The sequence below is a fragment of the Aulostomus chinensis genome, chromosome 15 (genome assembly GCF_037954235.1).
Source record: "Aulostomus chinensis isolate RoL2024-O1b breed Wild chromosome 15, RoL_Achi_v1.0, whole genome shotgun sequence".
NCBI classification, from domain to species: Eukaryota; Metazoa; Chordata; class Actinopteri; order Syngnathiformes; family Aulostomidae; genus Aulostomus; species Aulostomus chinensis.
In genome coordinates this window covers 15,006,111-15,027,837 of record NC_141334.1, presented here as the reverse complement: position 1 = coordinate 15,027,837, position 21,727 = coordinate 15,006,111, and the positions used below count along the sequence as shown (strand labels likewise).

The 21,727-nt window shown below is 40.8% G+C and overlaps 1 protein-coding gene across 2 annotated transcripts in view; it reads left to right on the top strand.

Annotated features, from left to right (window-relative positions):
- ppp3ca (protein phosphatase 3, catalytic subunit, alpha isozyme) overlaps positions 1 to 20,537 on the top strand; it is a 29,838-nt gene extending 9,301 nt beyond the window's left edge. Inside the window, exons 3-14 of one of the 2 annotated variants that reach the window (XM_086226903.1) lie at positions 3,793 to 3,917; positions 4,019 to 4,130; positions 5,016 to 5,161; positions 5,310 to 5,449; positions 13,527 to 13,604; positions 13,722 to 13,816; positions 15,648 to 15,773; positions 15,892 to 15,969; positions 16,267 to 16,351; positions 16,575 to 16,672; positions 18,306 to 18,356; positions 20,173 to 20,537. In XM_086226903.1, coding sequence (XP_086083029.1) covers positions 3,793 to 3,917; positions 4,019 to 4,130; positions 5,016 to 5,161; positions 5,310 to 5,449; positions 13,527 to 13,604; positions 13,722 to 13,816; positions 15,648 to 15,773; positions 15,892 to 15,969; positions 16,267 to 16,351; positions 16,575 to 16,672; positions 18,306 to 18,356; positions 20,173 to 20,351 — 1,313 coding nt within the window. In that variant the 3' untranslated portion in view covers positions 20,352 to 20,537. The remainder of the gene's footprint in view (positions 1 to 3,792; positions 3,918 to 4,018; positions 4,131 to 5,015; positions 5,162 to 5,309; positions 5,450 to 13,526; positions 13,605 to 13,721; positions 13,817 to 15,647; positions 15,774 to 15,891; positions 15,970 to 16,266; positions 16,352 to 16,574; positions 16,673 to 18,305; positions 18,357 to 20,172) is intronic. The other variant, XM_086226904.1, reaches the window with a different exon arrangement.
- Positions 20,538 to 21,727: the final 1,190 nt, after the last annotated feature.

Below are 21,727 nucleotides of genomic sequence, written 5' to 3'. Positions count from 1 at the left end.
ATTTCCGTAGAAACACTCTCTAGAGGAAATGAAGTGTCAGAAAATAAGAGAGAGGGAGAGAGAGAGAGAGAGAGAGAGCGAGAGGACATGTAAAGCTACTGTTTGTATGTGTAGTACAAAAATAAACAAGGCACGTAACTGGAGCACAAGCGGGGATGAAAGATAACAGAGGGAATCTATAAGAATTTAAATTCTTACAGCAGGAAACTGTCACTTTTAGGAAGAATGATCACTATCTTCTCATCAGTAAAATAGCTCAACATTTACATCAGCAACATCTCTTTTTGCAACCAAATCTCTGTTTTGTTGTCGGACTTTTCGAGTAGACTATTGTTTTGTCTAGACTCAGATATTATTGGATGTTCTTGTATAAAATCAGCTTCCTCATTGTGACCCTGCTAAACACATGTGTATTATCGAAGTAAAGCCATAGTTTGACTAAACAGGTCAGGTTTTATGAATCTGGTTCATATGAAATCCTTTGGTTATGGTAAACCAGCAACATACATAAAAGGTGTCTAATATGAATTGCTAAAATCCTGAAGCAGCTGCACATTTCCCCGCCAGACTCTCCCTCTGATCAACCTAAGGTGTGTCCTAGTTATGTTCTAAACTGAACATGCTTGATCCAGACACAAAACACTCTTTATCCTGTGTATTCAAATATCAAGAGACATATTTCCACAAGCTGACATTATTGCATCTTCAAAGCCTGACTGAAAATATATTTAGCCACTCATTGCATCAATAAGCCAGAAAAACAAAAAGCTGTTAGTAGAACTCAAATATCAAGGCTTTTTGGGGGGTTTTTTGGTACTGAGTGAATTGCTTTTCCATCTGAGTATTAAAATCTAGCAAGTTGTTCATGTTTGCATCAAATGTTCAGATTTGAACTTTGTCTATCTTTTGTATGCCCTCCTGCAATCACAATATACAAAAATGTGTATTTAGTTTTACCTAAATCGGCTGTCGTCACTTAGCATTGTTAATTAAACCACAACTTCCATCCATCCATCCATTTTCTACCGTCTATTCTGTTAAGGGTCGGGGGGGGGGGGGGGCTGGAGCCTGTCCCAGCAGCCTTTGGGCGAGAGACGGGGTCACCAATCTTAAACAACAGTTCGACCAGCCGTTTTAGAGATACATTTAGAGAATATTCTTGCTAAATTTATATATAAAATTCTCCAGTCATTCCTGAGATAGCGTGCTCAGGACATTTGGATGGATGTGAGGTGACGGTGACTTCATCCCATTCTTTTCATGATTGTATTTTATTTTAATTGAGAACCAGATTTGCATTTTTCATAGTTGTCAAGTAAAACCGTATTGATTAGCTGTCAGGACTGAGAGTCAAGTCTCAAAAAAATCTCATAGCACTCAGCCAAAAGCAGGGCACACTAACATCCAATGAAAAATTTGACAGTTGGCTTTAGTTCTTGGCCAGACTGTAATGGCTCATTTAACACATTACATGATATTCAGACATTTGTTTTTGAGAGACTCATTTTCCCTGTATAATCATCATTGTAAATGACCGTCGTCCCCATGGTTTTCCTGGGAATTTGAAATAAAAGCGGAACACATTTATGAACATTATAAGGCTTGTGTCCAATTTGGCTTCATTTCTACTGTGTCGCGATACGTATACACGTGGTCATGAATGTACAGCAATCAGCCATCCATGGGCTTAATTGTCTTACCCAAGAGCACTTTGTTTACGAAGGAAATGTGGCAAATGGATGAAACACACACTGAGAGTCCCGAGCTTCTCCACTTGACTTGTGTCAGGAAAATGGAGGCTTTATGTATTAAACATGAAATATGGATGATGATGAAGGGAGTCTTATATACGGGCATTTGTGAGGAAAGAGGTCTGTATTTTATCTTGTGTGTGCGTGTGTGTCTGTGTGTGTGCGCGTGTAGATATATTATGAGGCATTTATTTGCCTGTAAATTTTAACTTGCATGGATGTGTTACATGGTTTGTGTGTGTGTGTGTGTGTGTGTGTGTTTGTTTGTGTGTGTGTGTGTGTGTGTGTGTGTGTGTGTGTGTGTGTGTGTGTATGATTGCTTTTGTCACACAAGCAGTCTCCCACTCACATTGCTCTAAGCTTGGAGTGGGCGAAGGCCACTGTGGAGCTGATAGGGGAGACAGAAAAGAGAGAAGAGATGGAGGATGAGTAAGACAGAAGGAGACAGAGAGAGATGATAATGAAAAATTGAAGGCCGTGAGGAGATGAGATGTAGGTTTGCACTCCAGAGCCATACTGTTCAATAGGAAAAAGTACGTATCTCCTGGGGGGGATTGAGCTTTTTGTTCCTCTTTGAGGCAAAAACCTCTCATTTTTCTTTGGAGGAAGGAGCCTTTTAGCCAAAGACCAAAGGGATATCTTACTTAGGTCATGACCTGAGGACAGGACTCATCCAGAAGGAATCATTCGTGATCAGAGTACTCAGTGTTTTTAACTGGGTGTTAAGTGTGTGTGCGTGTGTGAGACATGCTGTGGGAGCCTGCTGGATTCAGTAATCCAGCAGGATAATGAAGAAACATGGAAAAACAAATGATGGCTTACTGTACTACTCTGTTCACACATATTTAAACTAACATTACGTATTCTTTGTGTTCTCCATTTTTAATATTTATTGCTATTAATGCAGCTGTATATGATCCACACTGCAAAAAACAACTTCTTGCCAAGTATTTATGTCTAATGTCAAGTAAAAAGTGAATATGCTTACAATTAATACACTGCAAAAAGTCGAATCTTGCTAAGTTTGTTTGCCTTACAAAATTTCAAAACTCCTTGTACCTCTAAACAGACGATTTCACTTGTTACAAGCTAAGCATCTCAGCTCAGCGGGGGGTTTGAATTTGCTGGGGTCGAGCCCCAGCTCTTCCTGTGTGGAGTCTCCATGTTCTCCCTGTTCCTGTGTGGGTTCTCTCTGGTACTCCAGCTTCCTCCCACAGTCCAAAGACATCAAGAGGGGACGAGGTTGATTGATACTCTAAATTGACCGTAGGTGTGACTGTGAGTGTGAATGGTTGTCTGTCTCTCTGTGTTGGCCCTGTGATGGACTGGTGACCTGTCCAGGGTGAACCCTGCCTCTCACCTGAAGACTGCTGGGATAGGCTCCACCCCCACGACCCTTAACAGGATAAGCAGTAGAAAAGGGGTGAATTAAAGACTATACTGTCAAAAATGCCTTTTTATGTTACTAAAGTGTTTAAATTATGTTTAAGGAATTCTTTCTCTAGAAATTAGACAAATATTTTTCATAGAAGCACTTTTAGAGTGTCATATGTCACTAATTACTCATTGTACCATATTATAAATGTACTGCTTTGACAAACAATTTATCACTTTTATCAAAGACAAATACCTGAACCTGCCGAGACCAACTGCCTGTTTCACTGCCTGCCTGTCTATTTATAAAAAAATCACCTGTGAGCAGAAGAAGACGACGACACACGCCTCTGGTACAAAGTGTACCCTTCTATACTGCATAGATCCTGCCAGGATTTTCTCCAATTTTTCTTTTGTTGGCGAACTATTCAGAAACGGTGCGTAAAGTTGTGAGTGTTGTGCAGAATACGTCCAGAATTTTAGCTCTACGCTGCTCATTTACGACGACTATTTCAGAGTTTGGTTCAGAAGATTTGAGTCCTTTGGTGGCGTGGCTGGATTATTTGACTTTTCCTCACTTTCTTCTTCACACATGCAAAGTACATGAATGTGCACACATAAGCAGGGATCCTCAGTAAGATTCTTGGACTCTTTGCTTAATTTCCAGTGTGTGGGGACATCCATGGGCAATTCTTTGATCTTATGAAGCTGTTTGAAGTTGGAGGATCACCAGCCACAACGCGGTACCTGTTCCTGGGGGACTACGTTGACCGTGGCTACTTCAGTATTGAGGTAAAGGCACCAAATATCATCAAAATGTCATGTTGGAAGCAGCCTTCAGAACTCTCATATGTATTTGTGGAAACTGACTATTTACATCTTTGTTTTGACAGTGTGTTTTATACCTTTGGTCGCTGAAAATCCTCTATCCAAAGACTCTATTTTTACTTCGTGGAAATCATGAATGTAGACATTTGACAGAATATTTCACCTTCAAACAAGAATGTGAGTACCTGTCAGTGTTGATCATATTTGTTGTTTGGTTTATTTGTTTGTTTTTTTTAAGCCCGTCCTGCTAATGTCACGTGTTGCCTGCAGCACTTTTGGTGAAGATTACAAGAAAACTACCTGTCTGTCAGGACTGTCAAATTAATTCAGAGCGACAGCACAGACAAGGAGGTTGAATTGTCAGAGGAACTAGCAGGACACACGCATGTACCGTATGCATACATGCACACAAAGCTACCCCGGTAACATGTTCGCTGGGTACCCAAATTAGGTGATTCTATGCTGTGATGCCTGCATGTTCACAAAAGCCCTTTCAGTTCATTCTTGAGTTCCATATCCCCCCCCCCCCCCCACCCAGGTGTTCCTGAGATATATTACATTCACATTAGGTGATCATAACCTTGACTTTTGACCACGCATATCTTTTCAGTTCATCTTTGAGCACCAGCGGAGGTCTGTGGCAAATTTGAAGATGTTCTCTCAAAGTATTTTTGAAATATTTGGGTTAATGACAGTGGGGCTGAGCGCAGAGACATAAAAATGAATCAACTTGCTGTTTGTCTCTGTTCCTCCTGGTCTGCAGTTACACTCCAAAAAACAATAATTATGTGATTGCTTTTGTTTCAATATGTGGTCAATATTAAATTATACTTATTTCTGTAATTTTTACATTCATATGAACCTTTTGCTCATGTGCTTAAAAACTGATTCAGGTAGTCAAAAAAGCTGGTAGGTTGGTGTTCAGATTCATGTTCAAACGGGGAATCTTTCTCGTTATTTTCTGTATTTATTTTTATCTTATTGTTGCTGGTTTGTTTACTTTTAATATCATAACTGATAAAAAAAAATGATGCAGCTGACTTCCAGTCTGTGGTCTTTCAGGTAAAATCAAGTACTCAGAGCAGGTGTACGACTCGTGTATGGATGCATTCGACTGCCTTCCCCTGGCTGCACTCATGAACCAACAGTTTCTGTGCGTCCACGGTGGCCTCTCACCTGAAATACACACCTTAGATGATATTAAAAAGGTAATAACACACCTGCCTCTGGTTTCTATGTGTGTGTGTGTGTATGCGTGTATGTGTGTGTGTGTGTGTGTGTGTGTGTGTGTGTGTGTGTGTGTGTGTGTGTGTGTATGAGAGATAAGAAGTTTTTATGTCGCTTCTTTATGTTTAGCTGGATCGGTTCAAGGAGCCGCCGGCGTTTGGGCCCATGTGTGACCTTCTGTGGTCTGATCCTCTGGAGGACTTTGGCAATGAGAAAACCCAGGAATATTTCAGCCACAACACAGTGCGAGGCTGCTCCTACTTTTACAGGTGAGCTGACATCTTCCCTGCAGCGCTTGTCTGGTTGATGTTTTCATGGATTATTACAACATGAGCGCTGCTGTCTCACTTCTCACTCAAGGACACAGGACAGTGTTGCTCTCATTTCATCAATACTCTTCAAACATCATCTTGTATTGTAAGCGCTTATCTATTACCTCTTGTTAACTCCACCCAAGTGGCTCGTTGTGCATCTCTTATCACACTCAGTGGTGTCAATGTTCTTAGAAACAACCCTTGCATTTATTTTTTCTTACTTAAAAGCCTGACAGATTCATAAAATGAAGATTTTATCATTTTTAAAAAACAAAAACCTGTAGTCATTATATTCATGTGTGTTGCCTTCATCTCTACTTCTCGGTACGTGGCCATCATCTGTCGAATCTGTGTGTCAAACTAGTGACAGAAAAGTGAATCGCATCACTCGTGACCACACAGTGCTTGGACCTACTCTTAAAAAAAACAAAAAAAACAAAACATAAGTGGACTCCTCAGTCAGTTTGAAGTCACCCTTTTGATTTGTGGATGCCATTTCTGAAGCTTTCAGTGTGACGTTGTGATTGATGCCATCTCTGCTTTTTTCTGATTAAAAACTCTTTAGTTCAGCAGTTGCACGGTCGTTTCCTCATCGGATTTATTTTTGCGATCAGCGAAGTCGCCCCCTGTTGGTAAGAATCCAGGTTAATGCCAATTTCTATTTACCTCAATTTTAAAACCTGGAAGGTCTGTCCAAATTTCAAACCAGCACACCTTTGACATCAAGACCTAACTAATCTGACATTATTGAACTGACAATAGATCAGCAGGGTTTAAACATAACATAGCAACAAGTGTAACAAATTAACATTAAAATAACAAAGGAGTTAAGCCTCATTACAGCATTTAAAGGAAGATAAATTGAATGAAATCAACAGCATGATTTAATAATCAAGAGATTTGATCAGGGGTCAAAAATAGGTGCCAAAACAAAAAGCACCTCATCTATTATATGATACTGGAGGAGGGTTGAATGAAAAAATTAACATATCGGTGAAAGAATGGGTTAATATAGTTACAACCCATACCAGTGTCCTTGAATAAATGTGTTATGTAACATGAGTTTACCGCTTTCTCTCTGAAAAGGTTGTATTTTGATTGACACAACAGATTGCTCCCAAGAAATCGAGTGAAATAAACATCGAGGACGTTAAAATATAAATCTTAATGATGGCGATCAGTTCGTCATGCAGCCGTTAAACAGAGCACGTAGAAGAACAAGCACTGTCCCCATCTTGTTTTGAGAATGGAGGGAGCTGTTGGAGTAGGTGGTGGTGAGGAAAAGAGATTAGGTGGCAGTTGTGGTGAGAGTTTTCTTAATGAAGCTTCAGAACAGTGTGGGAGCTGCAGTTCTGCTCAACTCACACAAAGGTAAAGTCAGGGAGATTGATTTCTCCATCCAAGAGGAAACAATATTCGAGACAGTGTGTGCAGAATAATTGCCTGACTGTAATTTTCTTTTCTCTGTATTTGTGAGAAGTGTCGTTTGCTTAAATCCAGCTCAGTGCACGTCCACAGTCCAGGCTTTATCAGAATGGGTCGTTCTAGCTTGCAGCTGAACCTGAGCCAGCCACAAATAATCAAGCATATTTCAACTTTTTGATGAGATGCTTGTTTAGACAAAATTACTGCACCAAATGCACCTTTAAAACAGGTAGTAGGTCAGTCAATAATCATAGTAGATGGTGACATGTTTGCGGCGCTTCATGCGGCTTTATGCTTAATACTCCTACTGTGAACAAGTTGTTTCGATGAAATGCTCCAGCTGGTCACGCTTGGCGCTACTGCGCACAGGTCCTGCACCGCAGGTGTTTGTTTGTTTTTAGAGTTTTAGGATTACAGAGCAAAAAGCCGGATGAAGACGACGTAGATTACACCAGGCAAAGCATTTAACAGTTCAACTGATTGTTTTGTGCAGTTTTGAGCTTGTTTTGCTGCTGTTGTTGGTTATCCGTTGCGATTAACTTGGAGCTGAACACATGTGACTGGCTCTTCCTGCATTCTTGAATCAGATGTGATGCAAGGGTGAAAAAAAAAATCTTTGTGAGCTCAAGACTCACAATTGTGAGTACTTCAAAGGCAAAATGAACTTTTTGGGTGAAGTATTGCTTTAAGATATAAAAGATTGCTTGATAATCCCCCCCCCCCAAAAAAAAGTATTGCTTTGAAGATATTTAGTCCTACGTCAAAATTGACGTACTGCGTCCAGAGTTAAGCAGAACAAAAAACATACAAGTATGAAATGGTGTGTTTAAAACATTTACCAGCACCTGTTAAGAGTGTGTGATATGGAAAACAAAGGCAGGAGATAGGTCTCAAATGGTCACCGATAAGAAACCATCTCTGCACAGTGAGAGGAGCTTAGTGAGGATTATTCAGTAGATGTGTGGAGGATGCTGCTATAATAATCATTTATCTCCCCATGGCTTTTTTCTGCCTTCACTTTCAAACTTACCTCTCCATCATGATGACTCACGCCAGCAGGAGCAGCTCAGAGAACCACGCTCTCCTGAGGTTGCTGGGAAATGCAACATAATCTCCATCCCTGCACTTTGACAAAATAAATAAATAAATAAATAAATAAATAAAAACTCTGTCGATATTTCACTCGCACACCGACAGTTGCCTATTGTAACTCTGCAACGTCCATACACGACTCCCTAATTGTGTTCCATAAAATCAATACTTTTCACAAAAAGCCATAAAACTGCTTCGAATTAGATCCTGACTGCAGAAAATCAAAAATCTGCAGGGACTTTTAGTGTCACAAGGGTCTGATTTTGATTTTATTATTATCTTTTTGTCCAGTTACCAGTTAGATGTTCTGCCAAAACAGAACTATTCCTTTATGTCACATTATAACGTTTTCATGTGCAGTCTTTCCCTGCTGCAAAGAAGAGGCATGGATGAAAATTAGATTACTACCACTGAGGGCAAATAAAGTAATGTAGCATTTTTCCGTTAACAGTTTGTTGAAATAGCAACACAAGAAGTTCAATCTATTACAGGAACACTGCAGCTTTTTGGGAATATTGTTTTTTCCCAGACAAGAGGAGAGATGGCCGTCTCCCCTCGTGCACTAGGAGGCTGAGACACTCAGCTTACTGCTAGTTAGCTTAGCACAATGAATGGTAGGTGCAGGGATGTGCTAGCATACGCTGTCAAAAAGATCTTGATCAGGTTCAGGATCTAGGTTGTTCAGAAGTAATTCTCTTCATCCTTTCTTACAAAGTCAGCCATGAATTGCTCTTCAAGTTGACAAGAAACATTTTGTTTCGTTGGCCAGTGGGGCTTTTGGGGTGCTGTGTGGAATCACTGCGCCATCAGGAACGGAGGTCCATGGATGTGCATCTATTATTCCATAAGGAATGTTACACACAACCTAAAGACAGAGACCGAGACAGTTTTGAAGAAAAGTGTATTTGATTATTTTTGACAGATATATGCTAAACCTGTCCATTCAATATCATTCATTCATTCATTATGCTAAGCTAACTAGCTGTCAATTCGTCTCTGTGGGTCTCAGCTCTCTAATGCAACACAGAGGAGAGAAGAGGACCTATCTTCTTGCCTGGTTGTGAGGAGGATGGACAATAAGTACATTTTGCAAAAAGTTGTCACGTTTTCCATGAACGATAATGTATGTTGTAATTTTTTTCTTAACAGTGCCGCTATTGTCAACTTGTTTTGGCCAAAGTACGAGTTGAGTTCCATTACACATTTCAATAATCTTGACAGTATCAAAGTGCATCCAATTTGTTCTGCAGTAACTGTAATAAGAATTTAAATAAATTAAGAATATGGTTATAAAAATGGAAATTTTACCTGCGTGCTGCTGCATATTTAAACTGAGGGGAACAAAGACCACTGACCAGACAGATGGAGATTCTAAAGGGGGGAATGTTTTCACATTCAGACAGCTCTCCCATCTCTGTCTCTCTCACTCATTCTCACTTGTCAGATTTCTCACTCGCAGGCTCACAAACACATAATTTCGTATTTTCACAAAGGCAAGAGAAGAAATGCAAGCAACTTGTGTGGGTGTGTGGGTGTGTTTGTATACTAAGTTTTTCCTTGACTAATCAAAAGATATTGTTGGAGAAAACAGAATCTAACTAGCTACTTAAGTGTTTCACCTTTATCTGACTTTATGATGTTTGTGTCAGTCTTGTGTTCGAGATGAACGTGATCTTCAGTATGTGTGATGCAAAGTTGCCCTTTTCTCTACGTTAGAAATGCATTATAGATGTGTTTTTAATAGAAACTGTTATGTAACATTTTTCATGCCCGGCATCTTGCAGTTTTGTCAGGGTGCACTGTCAGCCATAGCGGAGAGAACTGACGAATATTCATGTGGGCGTGTGTGTGTGTGTGTGTGTGTGTGTGTGTGTGTGTGTGTGTGTGTGTGTGTGTGTGTGTGTGTGTGTGTGTGTGTGAGTGTATCACAGCTCCCGAAATTTATATATCTCTCACCATGGGAATTTTAGCCATGTGGCCTAGATGTATGGGGATGGCATAGTTTCTCCAGGTGCTCAGGGCACAGCGGTCTCCTTGTTTTTCTTCCGGCACAAACCTTTGAGCATTTAAATATTTCAAACACTTCTGAAAGTTTGATGGTTCTGTGGATGGCTGTAACAAAGTGCAGGAAGATAGAAGGAGATCGCTTGGAGAGACGTGCTGCTGCTGCTGCTGCTGCTGCTGCTGCTGCTGCTGCATGTTACGCTTGACCTGGAAAGATTCACAGGCTGAAAACAATGATGATAATTAATTGCGTAATTACACAAACATACATAAACCTCACTATCACGCTGTCACCATTAGGTCAGATGAGTTTGATTGTATGTGCCTATTCAGTTGGTGGAAGTTACATCTTTCAGTCCCGCCAATTTTACTGTACAAACACAGTAAATCTAGTTATTTACTCACATACTATCAACGACATTCAAAATACTATTTAACAGATTGATTGATTCAATAGTTGTGATCCTAGAAATGACGAAATAGGACTCAATCACAGAAAATACTGGTAATAATTGATCATGCAGGCTGACGTGAATTGTGGCATGCAGTCTGAACCCAATGTTCTATACTGTCAGTCAAAATGTTGCTTCACGGTCATCATGAGGCGATGGAAGGTATCGCTACACGATTTTTCATCTCAGTCGATCTAGCTAGTTATTGATAGGTGTTAAAGACCCTTTTAATAAGAATTATGAGAAAAAAAGGTTCAATTTCCATTTTCATCTGTCAGATTAAAACAGTAAACATCATCATCATCGTGTTCCATCAACAGTTATCACCGTTTCCATTCATGTTCTCGCTTCACAATCTTGAAGTGAGCTGAACTTTGCTTATTTGCTTTCATTTTGCTTCGTATTTCAACGGGAAGACCAATATTCTATCCAAACGTTCTCTTATTGGAATTAGTTAAGCGTCTTTTGCCTTTTCATATTGCTTAGTTTAATGGCCTTGTCTGAATCCGAAAACTAATCGAGCATAATAATAATAAATCACATCCAAAGCACACAGCATCGGCTCAACACAGAACAAATTATCACAATAATGAAATCATTTTGTTCTGCGCCGGTGGAGGAAAGATTTGCAGCAATAAAATGAAATCCTGTGTGATTTACATTTGGTTCTTTTGGCCAGATTCTTCCAGATCACCTCATACAAATAGTGTTGATTTCTTCAGTGTTTCATTTTAACAGCTACTGTAGCGGGCACTCGGGGAGCAGACACTTGAGCCAAACCCAATGAAAAAAATAATAATCCTGCTCACGGACAAACATTCAAACTCACATCATTTTATTAACTGGAGGAATTATTAGAGGCATAAAAAATATCCTTTGTTAACATGCAATTTTAGATGCAATTTCTACTCGTCTTGTCTGTCTGAAAACCTTTTTTTTGAACGGGTTTGTAGCTACTGATGGATTTTTTTTGTTGTTGTTTTCTCGACCGGTAAAGTTCAGAATAGAGCGCTCGTTAAAAAATAAAAAGCCTTTCATAATTCACGGAAGGGAAGCTAATCAATATATAGTCTTTCTTCCAGCCCAGGATACGTAGTTTGAAGGGTTGGTGCGGTTTCTGAATGACATAACACAACCTTCGAGGTATTACATAACAACTGTGGTGAGAGCTGCTAAACGGTGGGTTACATTACATTCACACTGCAGCTGGAGGCATCCCACTTCTGATTATTCGTCCCTTCCCATGTCTGATGTTCTCTGCAGTGTGTGTCCATTTTTTTTAATCTTTCCTATCAAATAATCGGATCTATAGTATTGTCAATCTATACAACGACAGTCTGAAGTGTCGTCTTTCTACCTCTCTGTCCTTCCAAGCCAGTTAAAATGAAGGTTTGTTGCAAAATATTAGTGTCATGTTCTCTTTTTAAAGAGAAGGATCAGATGATGCCCTGTCTCCTAACATTAACCAAAATAACTGCCCCATGATGCAGATCTACTAGAACATTTAATGGGTTCTTCCTTCGGCCTTGACACTGCCACCTTAAACGAAAGGGAAAAGTTTGCCCCGAAGGATTTCTAGTGGAAAGCTCCCTTTTTTTCTTTTTTTTTTTGAGTCTCTGTCAGAGAAAAAGAGGTTAGCTTCAGGAAAATGTTGTGGTTGAGGTAAAAAATGGAATCTTCACAAAGATTTTCTGTTAAAGACTGTCTTGCAGAAAGCCTTGGAAGCGGATTTCTCCCTTGAGAGGCAGGAGGGTTTTGCGACAACACGAAGTCACAAGATGATGCGAGAAACCATCGTGTCAGGCTTCAATTTATGCGTGTGCGTCAGTTCTATCAGAATTAATTCTCCATGGAAAAGATGATTTCACTCTTCTACAAACTGGCTTTGGCTTCCACGTTGTTGATCTGATCGTTAGTTCATGATAAACAGATGGTTCATCCAATCACCTGCCAAGTATTTCTTAAAGTGTCAACTCTTTTCCACAATGGAGTATTGAGGCTAGGGATGAGGACAAAAAAATCAGAGGATTCTTTGTCATTGTGCACTTCAAGAAAGAGTGCAAATGTCAAGAAAAAGTGAAAATGTCAAGAATGAACACAAACTAATTCAGAGAAGGAGGAGTTTTCACGTTGTGCACTTTGAAAATAAAGACAACATTTCAGGAATGAACGTGACATTTGAAGCTCTGAGTGGAACTTTTGAGACTGCATCAACAGTGTGAATAACTGTCTCCACAAAACACAAAGGTATCAGGCTGGTTTGAGAATTAGTAGTCTTCTCAAAATGAAAATATCTTCCTCTTCTGGTTTAATTCTGAACGTTTCCACTTTTTTCTTGACTTTTTGATTTTTTTCCTCTGTCTTTTTTTCCTACAAACATTTCCAACACAAAAACCCGCCTGGTAGAGACAACACCCATATATGTGAGCTTGATAAGGCGAATCAATGATCCACCGTGTCTCAGTGGACCAAACTGACTTTGATCAGAGTCTCTGTGTTCCCAAACTGCCAACTGCATGAAGGAAAATGCTCCACTTATGGTTTAATATGCAGCTTTGTGGCTGGTCAGATCTCTTATTTCGACCCAAAATACCTTCTCCAGGCAACGTAACGGCTGTTCATGTATCGATAACAATTTAAACACATCTTATATTGTCAAGGACGCATATGCAATGAATAGTGGGCTGCAGGTTTTGGTATATTTTGTTAGTACTGCAGCGATTTCCTGTGAGTTTAAAGCTGGGGGGGGGGGGGGGGTTCTCAGACTGCTTTTACTGGGGGAGTTAGTTTTGTACTACAACGGGTAGCTGGATTATTTTTCACATACTTGCATCATCCCCCGCGAGGCGTTCATTAATACATTTATGAGTGATAAATCTTGTTTCATTTGCTGGTGAGTGGAACTGTACGGTAACCTGCATCTTAAACGCAGTGATGGCCTTCTGTTTTGCGATAGATTTATAAAATCAATGATTGTATCGATTTGTAGTGTTGACAATTGCTCTTTTTACTGTTTTACCAACCGTTTAAAACTTCAATGTGTATTTTCTCTTTTACAGTTATCCAGCTGTGTGCGAGTTCCTACAGAGCAATAATCTATTATCAATTATCCGAGCGCATGAGGCACAAGATGCAGGGTACGTTACATAACACGCATTAACATAAAAAGACACGCAAACACACACAGTGGATATTTATATATAATCACATCTACCCTTCTTCTCTGTGTTTACTTCCACCTGACTGCTATGAAGCTATCGGATGTACCGTAAAAGTCAGACCACCGGATTCCCATCCCTCATTACCATCTTCTCAGCACCAAACTACCTGGATGTTTACAACAACAAAGGTCAGGAAAATTTCATTTGATTAACATCTTTAGTTCACGGTGCCATTTCATTTGCAGGTCTGATAGAATGCAACGTCCTGCCCATACGCACATGTATCGTACTTCTGCATGGTGACAGGTTTTTAACCACGAAACTATTAGATCTTTTCACTGTATACACTTGCCATTTTGGGGAATACATGAATATGCATACGTGTAGGAGTTCCATTCCCTTAAAGAGAAACACGTGAATGTTCCTTGTTTTCCATATTTATCTACGTGTTCCAAATATTTACATATGATTTTAAGTCAGATTTCATGCATGCAAAATTGTATGCACTCTTAATCACATCATTTAAGGGGTTTTTCTCAGTTGCATAAATGGGTATTTTCTATTTGGGTTGCTGCTACTGTACAGTCAAGTATACAAGGAGGTCTTGACACATGTATTTACTATTAAATGTCATGTTAAAAGCAGAGACTGGAGCGTCTCTGGCCTTTTAACTTCATAAATCTTGTGGACAAAAAACTAAATATCAAGTGAATGCTGCTTGCTGCTGATGAAACACACACATAGCTGAGCCGCTGGCTGCAACACTGATGGGTCATTTGCATTTTAGAACCCATGAAAGGCATTTTTTCACATCAGACATGACTTCTCTGGGGTCCTTTGCCTTATTTATTAAAATGTTTTAAAAGCACAAACTAGAGTGTTTGTGGCAGCGTAACTGCATTTAGCTTGCGAGCAGGCATAATAATGCATCAGGGAGCCCCCGTTTGTTTGTGCTCTCAGATCTGAGTCTTGGTTGCCATTGGCTATGGGAGATGGGGAGCGTGGGAGGGAATGTCGGCATCGCTGACTATCTCCATGTGGCTTTATCCCTCTTGATGTAACAGTGTCAGCAATCTCTGGCCTCGGCGAGGCCATCTAGTGGCTGGGTGGTGGTCTGCTCTTGATCTGCTCTCACGCTCGCCGCATGTAGAGAAGGAACGGCCCCTGACATCTGTTCAATTGGGGAACACATACGACTGCTGAAACGTATATGCTATGAAAGATTCTGCAGAGAGTACGTCATAAAATAAAATCAGATTAAGTCCAAATATTTTATTATGTAAGTTTGGATTTATGTAGCACAGTCAAACCTTTCTCCTTTAAGATCAGACGGTCAGAGAATGTGACTGTAGCTCCATGTATGTATTTGTATTTTCATAGCACTACAAAAGTGCTTCAATTTAGTTTGACAGGGGAGACAGCCAGCCAACAGCATGAGTGATGATTCAATGTAATTGTCAGAGTAAATTTTTTGCTTGAATTGCAAATATTCTTGGAGTTATGAGGTATCATGTATGGGGTTTTTTTTCTCATTATAAGAACTCCTACCTCTGAACTCGTGCGTGAGGATGAGCCACCTTTAGGGGCGCAAATCTGTCTGAAGACGAATTAATTAGTGATGATGTGCACAATTGTGAATGAAGCCTATGGGTACGTTTTGGGTCAGTCGTTTAGGTAACGGTTGGGGTGAGTCTCCAGGACATTAATACAAGGCTATGTACAAACCTAAGTAGTGAAGAGAGTATAACTGGAAGTGTTTCCATGTGCGTGTCAGTCTCTCTATACAGACGAACACATTTCCTCACTGTAGTGCAGCTTACCTCTATCAGCTATGAGATCAGGATGTTTGACAGACGACTATTGTTGGCCTGCTGAGAAGAAAGTATAATTAAACATGCATTATTAATTGTAATTATTATCTTGAATTATTAATTTATTACTACGTGCCTTATTTACTCTAAAAGATTGAGATTGCAGTGGAAATATTGCCCCACTTTCTCCTCTCCGCTTCCTCAACAGCTGCTGTACTGAAATATGAAAACAATGTGATGAACATCCGACAGTTCAACTGCTCACCCCATCCCTACTGGCTGCCCAACTTCATGGATGTCTTCACTTGGTCTCTGCCATTTGTTGGAGAGAAAGGTATGAAATGTGCCTAGAACACAGCATTCTGATCTCTGCCAAGTGTTTTAATAGCAGCATCGGTTATCTCTGTTGCTCAGCTACTAAAGCTCTTCCCCGTGCTCTGGTTCTTCCTCAGTTACGGAAATGCTGGTGAATGTGTTGAGCATCTGCTCCGATGATGAACTCATGAACGATGAAGATGAGATTTTTGATGGTGAGGTGTCATCTTAAAAAGAAGTAAAGTTTGGAATTTGCATTGACGAACTAAAGATGTTCCTTTTCACTTTTATCCTCAACCACTTCACAAATGTGTCAATTTTACTTCAGTACGATTACTTCAGTATACGGTCTCATTTGTGCAAAACCTTTTCAGTGCCCCATAATAACAGATCATAAGCGCTGACTCATAGGCTAGAACCCTACAAACACGGTCTGATGATTACACAGGCTAATAATGACAGAGTCTGCTGTTTCTATTATTATGACAGCACACGTGTGTATTTGTTTGCAGCCAACGCAGCTGCAGCACGCAAGGAGGTGATCAGGAACAAGATCCGTGCCATCGGGAAGATGGCCAAAATGTTCTCGGTCCTCAGGTAGTTTCCACGTTTGTCCGAGAACATCTATGTTTTAAAAGCTGTATTTGCTGTGTCGACTCTTCATGCGTGTAGTTTATGTCAGGACTCTACACAACACACACACACACACATGTGCGTGCACGCGCGCGTGTGTGTCAGATTGAGGCCATCCCTTTCTCTGAGTTGAGCAGGGTTGCGGGAGGTTTTCTGACCTGTTTGCCTGTGTCTGTGATTCCTGCAGAGAGGAGAGTGAAAATGTGTTGACGCTTAAGGGCTTGACGCCCACTGGCATGCTTCCGAGTGGGGTTCTCTCTGGAGGTAGACAGACACTGCAGAGTGGTGAGTACGCCACTCAATATTCAACTCCTCTCTGTCCTTCCCGTGGTGTGTTTGGTTGCATTTCTTGATCACATTTCTTTTTCGTTCTCCATGTCTCCCTCACCGCAGCTCTATGACTGTTCGTGCCTTTAATGTAGAACAACCAGAGAACCTCTACATGGTGCTCTTGTCACATTTAGGTTATGTAAAATGATTTTACCGAGTAGGCCTGAAATCTTTAAATCCTGGTTCTCACTCACTGTACATCCACCAACTCTAGCTGTTAGATTTTCTCCAGCAGTCTCTCCTTTACCTCAGCTCTCCTCCATTTGGTGTGAACTGGAAAGGAGTTCATGTTAATTTACTGTGGGTTGTGAGTGTTAGCCACCACATGGAGGAATTGATTCAGTGCTAAACTGCAAAAATATGTAGCTGAAGATTGAACAAATACCTGGAAACTAAATTAGAACCAAAGTGGTACAAAAGAAGCAAGGTTGGACCTGTGTAGAATTACTGACCGTAGCCTGAGAAAACACCCTTTTGACAGTGTATGTATATGTACACACACACACACACACACACACACACACACACACACACACACACACACACACACACACACACACACACATATGTGTGTGTGTGTGTGTAGATAGATAGATATACATATATACATTATAGATATAGATAGATATACATATAGATATAGATAGATAGATATACATACATACATATACATATATAGATAGACAGACAGACAGACAGACAGACAGACAGATAGATAGATAGATAGACAGATAGATAGATAGATAGATAGATAGATAGATAGATAGATAGATAGATAGATAGATAGATCGAGAGATAGATAGATAGATAGATAGATAGATAGATAGATAGATAGATCGAGAGATAGATAGATAGATAGATAGATAGATAGATAGATAGATAGATAGATAGATAGATAGATAGACATATATACATGTAGATATAGATATAGATAGACTCACCAATATCCAGGACACATTTGACCAATATATGACGTCCAAAAAAATTTAGTTGTGATGAATTATGGTTTAGCGTGGATTAAAAAAAACAAAGCCAACCAAGGAGGAGATGCCAAGTTTAAAAAGCAACCTAAAACTAGGATTGAAATCCATGTTTGATAAAAAGGTGCCTCCAGGAAGGTCAAATGCCTGTTACGGCACCAATCTTTTCACGTTATTTCGTCGTTTTACAACTGGCTGTTATGAGAATGGCAATGAAGACTTCAAGCTAGTATCCTTGGATATAAACAAAGCAGGATTTAAAGTACTTCATAATATCAGAAAACACCTCAGGGCACCTTTAATCAGAACAAACAAGATAGAGTGCAAGAGAAAATTTGCAGGCCAGTAAAAGCAGTTTCTGTGCTCTTACATACATTCTGTTAACTCTGTACTTTTCGAATCTATCATTCTCTCTTTTAACTCATTTTAACCCCTATTTGACACCATTTCTCTCAGTGTCAATGCATGGCACATCTCTTAGTTCGGCTCCATTGCCACAAACATGAATATCTCATCCGGCCCAACATGACCTGCCTTTCCCGCCGGGGCTGCATTTGACATTTGCATGGCTTTATCAGGAGTAACCAGCTCCCCTCCTCCTCCCTCAGCCACCATTGAAGCCATTGAAGCCATCGAGACGCATGATGAGGACAGAGAAGGTAAATCTGTGCCCCACCCACTCACCCACCCCTTTCAGCATTTGGGTGGGGGTCCACCTGTCACTAACAAGTTCACACACATCACAACTCACACAATCCAACCCCATCAACATTTCACAGGATGTCGGATGTTGGTATGGCTTCCTCTTTATTTTGTGATGCTACGACAGGTATCTGGCTAGATTCGTTTCCTCTGTTATGAACACAGAGTGTTGCCCATGCAAGGAGAGCCAAACGCCGGCTGGTTTGTTCTGGGTGAAAAGCTAATTTTACTACCAAGTCACCTGAAATATCCACATGGAACACTACATAGGTAGCTGCAGAGACAGCAAAATTCTGTTATTGAGCTCATTCGTAGCGTGTTAACCTTGTTTTTTTCTAACACAGTATCCAAGCTCCGCTTGAGATCTGTGGCAAAAGTTCAGTTTTTTTCAGTGTATTCAAGGCTAATACCTGAATGAAAATAAACAGAGGGAGATGGTTCACAAATACACCAGAGATCCTAGAGTCTATTAACAGGCTGACAGACTCCAGACGTCTGTATCTGGAAACAAGGCATCATACAGCCAATGACCCTGCCACGCCAAAGAAACGCCCACTGATTAGCCCGATGTGAGAGGCTAATTTTGTCTGTTTTGTGACACCGTCAACATGAGGAATGCCCACATAACTTTGTCCTCCTTCTCATTACTGGGAAAAGGGAAAGAGACCCCACTTAAATTCAGCCTTGGTTCCTCGTGGTCTGTCTGAGGTAGTCATGGCTCACGACAGCAACAGTACCAGTATTTCTTAATCTGCCTGCAGAGTGTAGAGGTCATATTTTATCACAACGTGGCTAAAAAATACTGGTTAGAAAGTTTAGTTTTCTTTTTTGCAGTGACTTCAAATTAATTCATCACCACTGTGTTATTTTAGGATTACTTTGTTTCTACAGACACTTCACATCACAGTGATAGCTCTGTGAGATTTTGTTGTCTTTGGACTTGATACAGTGAGTTCAAATATGTAAACCAACATGACATCAGTTGAGAATAGAGGCGGTTTTATTCGATGGGTGGTCTACACAGGGAAAACTGCACCACCTGCAGGAAAACAACGTAATAGCAGCACTGGATCAGACAAATACATAATGTGATTCCTCAAACAAGCAATCAGAGTCGACACTACCTCAAGGACTCTAAGATTTATTTATTTATCTGTTTTTACAGCCAGTCGTGCAGTGTGTGCGTATGCGTGTTCTGTTCTGCTTTCCAGATTCCACCCCCCCCCCCCCTTTCCTACACCTGAGTGATTATCCACATCTGCTCCACATCCCTCATCAGGAGGAGGGGGTGTAAAAGCCTGGAGGAGAGTGCAGATCAGTGCCCGTTGGCTGCTCCATAGACCATCTATGCTTGTTTCATCTCAGGTTGTTGTTGCAGACATTCTGTACCACAGTCGGTAGTTTTCCGGTCCTCTCAGAGCGGGAATTTATTTGTTGTATGGTTGCCAGCTGGTTTAGGATAAATCTCTGAGTTCTTCTGGTTCATTCTCCCCCTGGGTACTATGTCAGGGGTGGGGTCTTGTTCTGAATATTGAAATGAAGATGTAACAAGCAGAGACAGTCTGTTGACACTGATCTGCACTCTCCTCCAGGCTTTTATACCCCCCTTCTCCTCCTGATGAGGGATGTGGAGCACGTGTGGATAATCATCCAGGTGTATGGAGGATGGGAGGTGGAACCCGGAGAGAGAAAGGAGGAATCACAACTACTTGCTGTTAATGTTCCAGTACAAGATGAGCTTTTTTATTTGTGTTCTCTTCCTCCTCTCCCCAGCGATCCGTGGGTTCTCCCCCCAACACAAGATCACCAGCTTCGAGGAGGCTAAGGGTCTGGACCGCATCAACGAACGCATGCCACCTCGCAAGGACGGGGTAAACCACGTGGGTCACTCCATGGGAAAGATGAATATGTCGGAGGCGAACGGCACGGATGACAACAGCAACATCCAGTGATGTGCTGCCTGAGCCTCAGAACCGTGCCGGTGTTGCGCTGTGCAGCAAGACATTGCCAAATCGGAAATTCAGGCCTCAGAACATAGAAATAAAACAGGCCCACAGACAGAGCATGAAAACTGCAGCAAATCTAAAACAGGCGAAAAGGTCATCTATTTCATGACAGTATGTCATCATATAGTGGGGGTGGGGGTGGGGGTGGGGTGGGGGGTTGCTGGGGCTCACAGCGGAGGGCAGGGGTGAGGAGAGGCCAGCGGGCTGCAGCTGGAGTGAAGAAGCGTGGCTGAAAGTTGTCTGCCTGTTGTTCCCAGTTCAATTACAGATCGCAGCGTCGGGGGTTGTGTTGTTCTGAGTGCTGACTAATGTCTGCTCCTTCATTACAGGTCCTGACAGAAGACATAAATGCAGTATCCGTGCCACACAAATACTTTTCTTGTTTTATAAAGTGTTTATTATGAATCACTCACAGAATCACTTCATGAGGATAAATAATGTTGTTCTGCAAGTATTAATCAGTCACAACACTTTGTAGGGGAGAAAGCTAAAAGAGGGAGGAAGCGAAAAAGTATAACGTGTCAGTTTTGCAGCGTAGTCTTACCTGCGGGCTTAAACGACTGACAAGTGTTCACAGCTCTGAGCTAAAGCCACCGCTGTGTGTGATCAGACTCTCCAGCACGGCTCCTTTCCTCCCCATCCTCTTTACCAGTCATCTTCTAGCAAGATCAACCTTGGAGGAGGTGAGGGGAGATAGGGAGGGGACGAAAGGAGCAACAGGACCTTCTGTACGTATCACGGATACCGCCACCTTTGACAAATAGCCCCAAAACAGATGCCACATTTTCATTGTGAGTGAATGTCAAAGGGTTTGATTTTTTAGCAAATACACGGCTGTTATGCACTTCCTGATTATAAAATATGTGCCATTTTTCAAGTATACATTAGCGCTATTTGATTTGTCAAATTCAGTATGAATTTATGCCTACAATCTAATCAAAGTTATGCATATTTTGACAGATATTACAACCAAACTCCGTTGTGTCATATGGAACAGCCTTCGGTCCATGCTGAAAAATATTTAGGTGCTTTGAAGAAGGTAATTTAAATGAATTCTAAGTTTTCAGACAGAATTTCATGTAACGATGTAGACCAGCCATTTAGTTTCTTCATCCATGAATATTTACATCTTCGTGTCTTAGTCATTTTCAGCCAAGAGGTAAAATCTGATTCTGCAGTGGAGATTAGTGGAGATCTGTGCACCCACAATAAAACAGATTTAATTTGTCAAAATACTCTGAAAACTGTATTTGTACCTTAAACTGTCAGAGGCAGAGGAATAAGACATGAGCTATAATAGAAATCAGTCTGTTTTGGAAAAG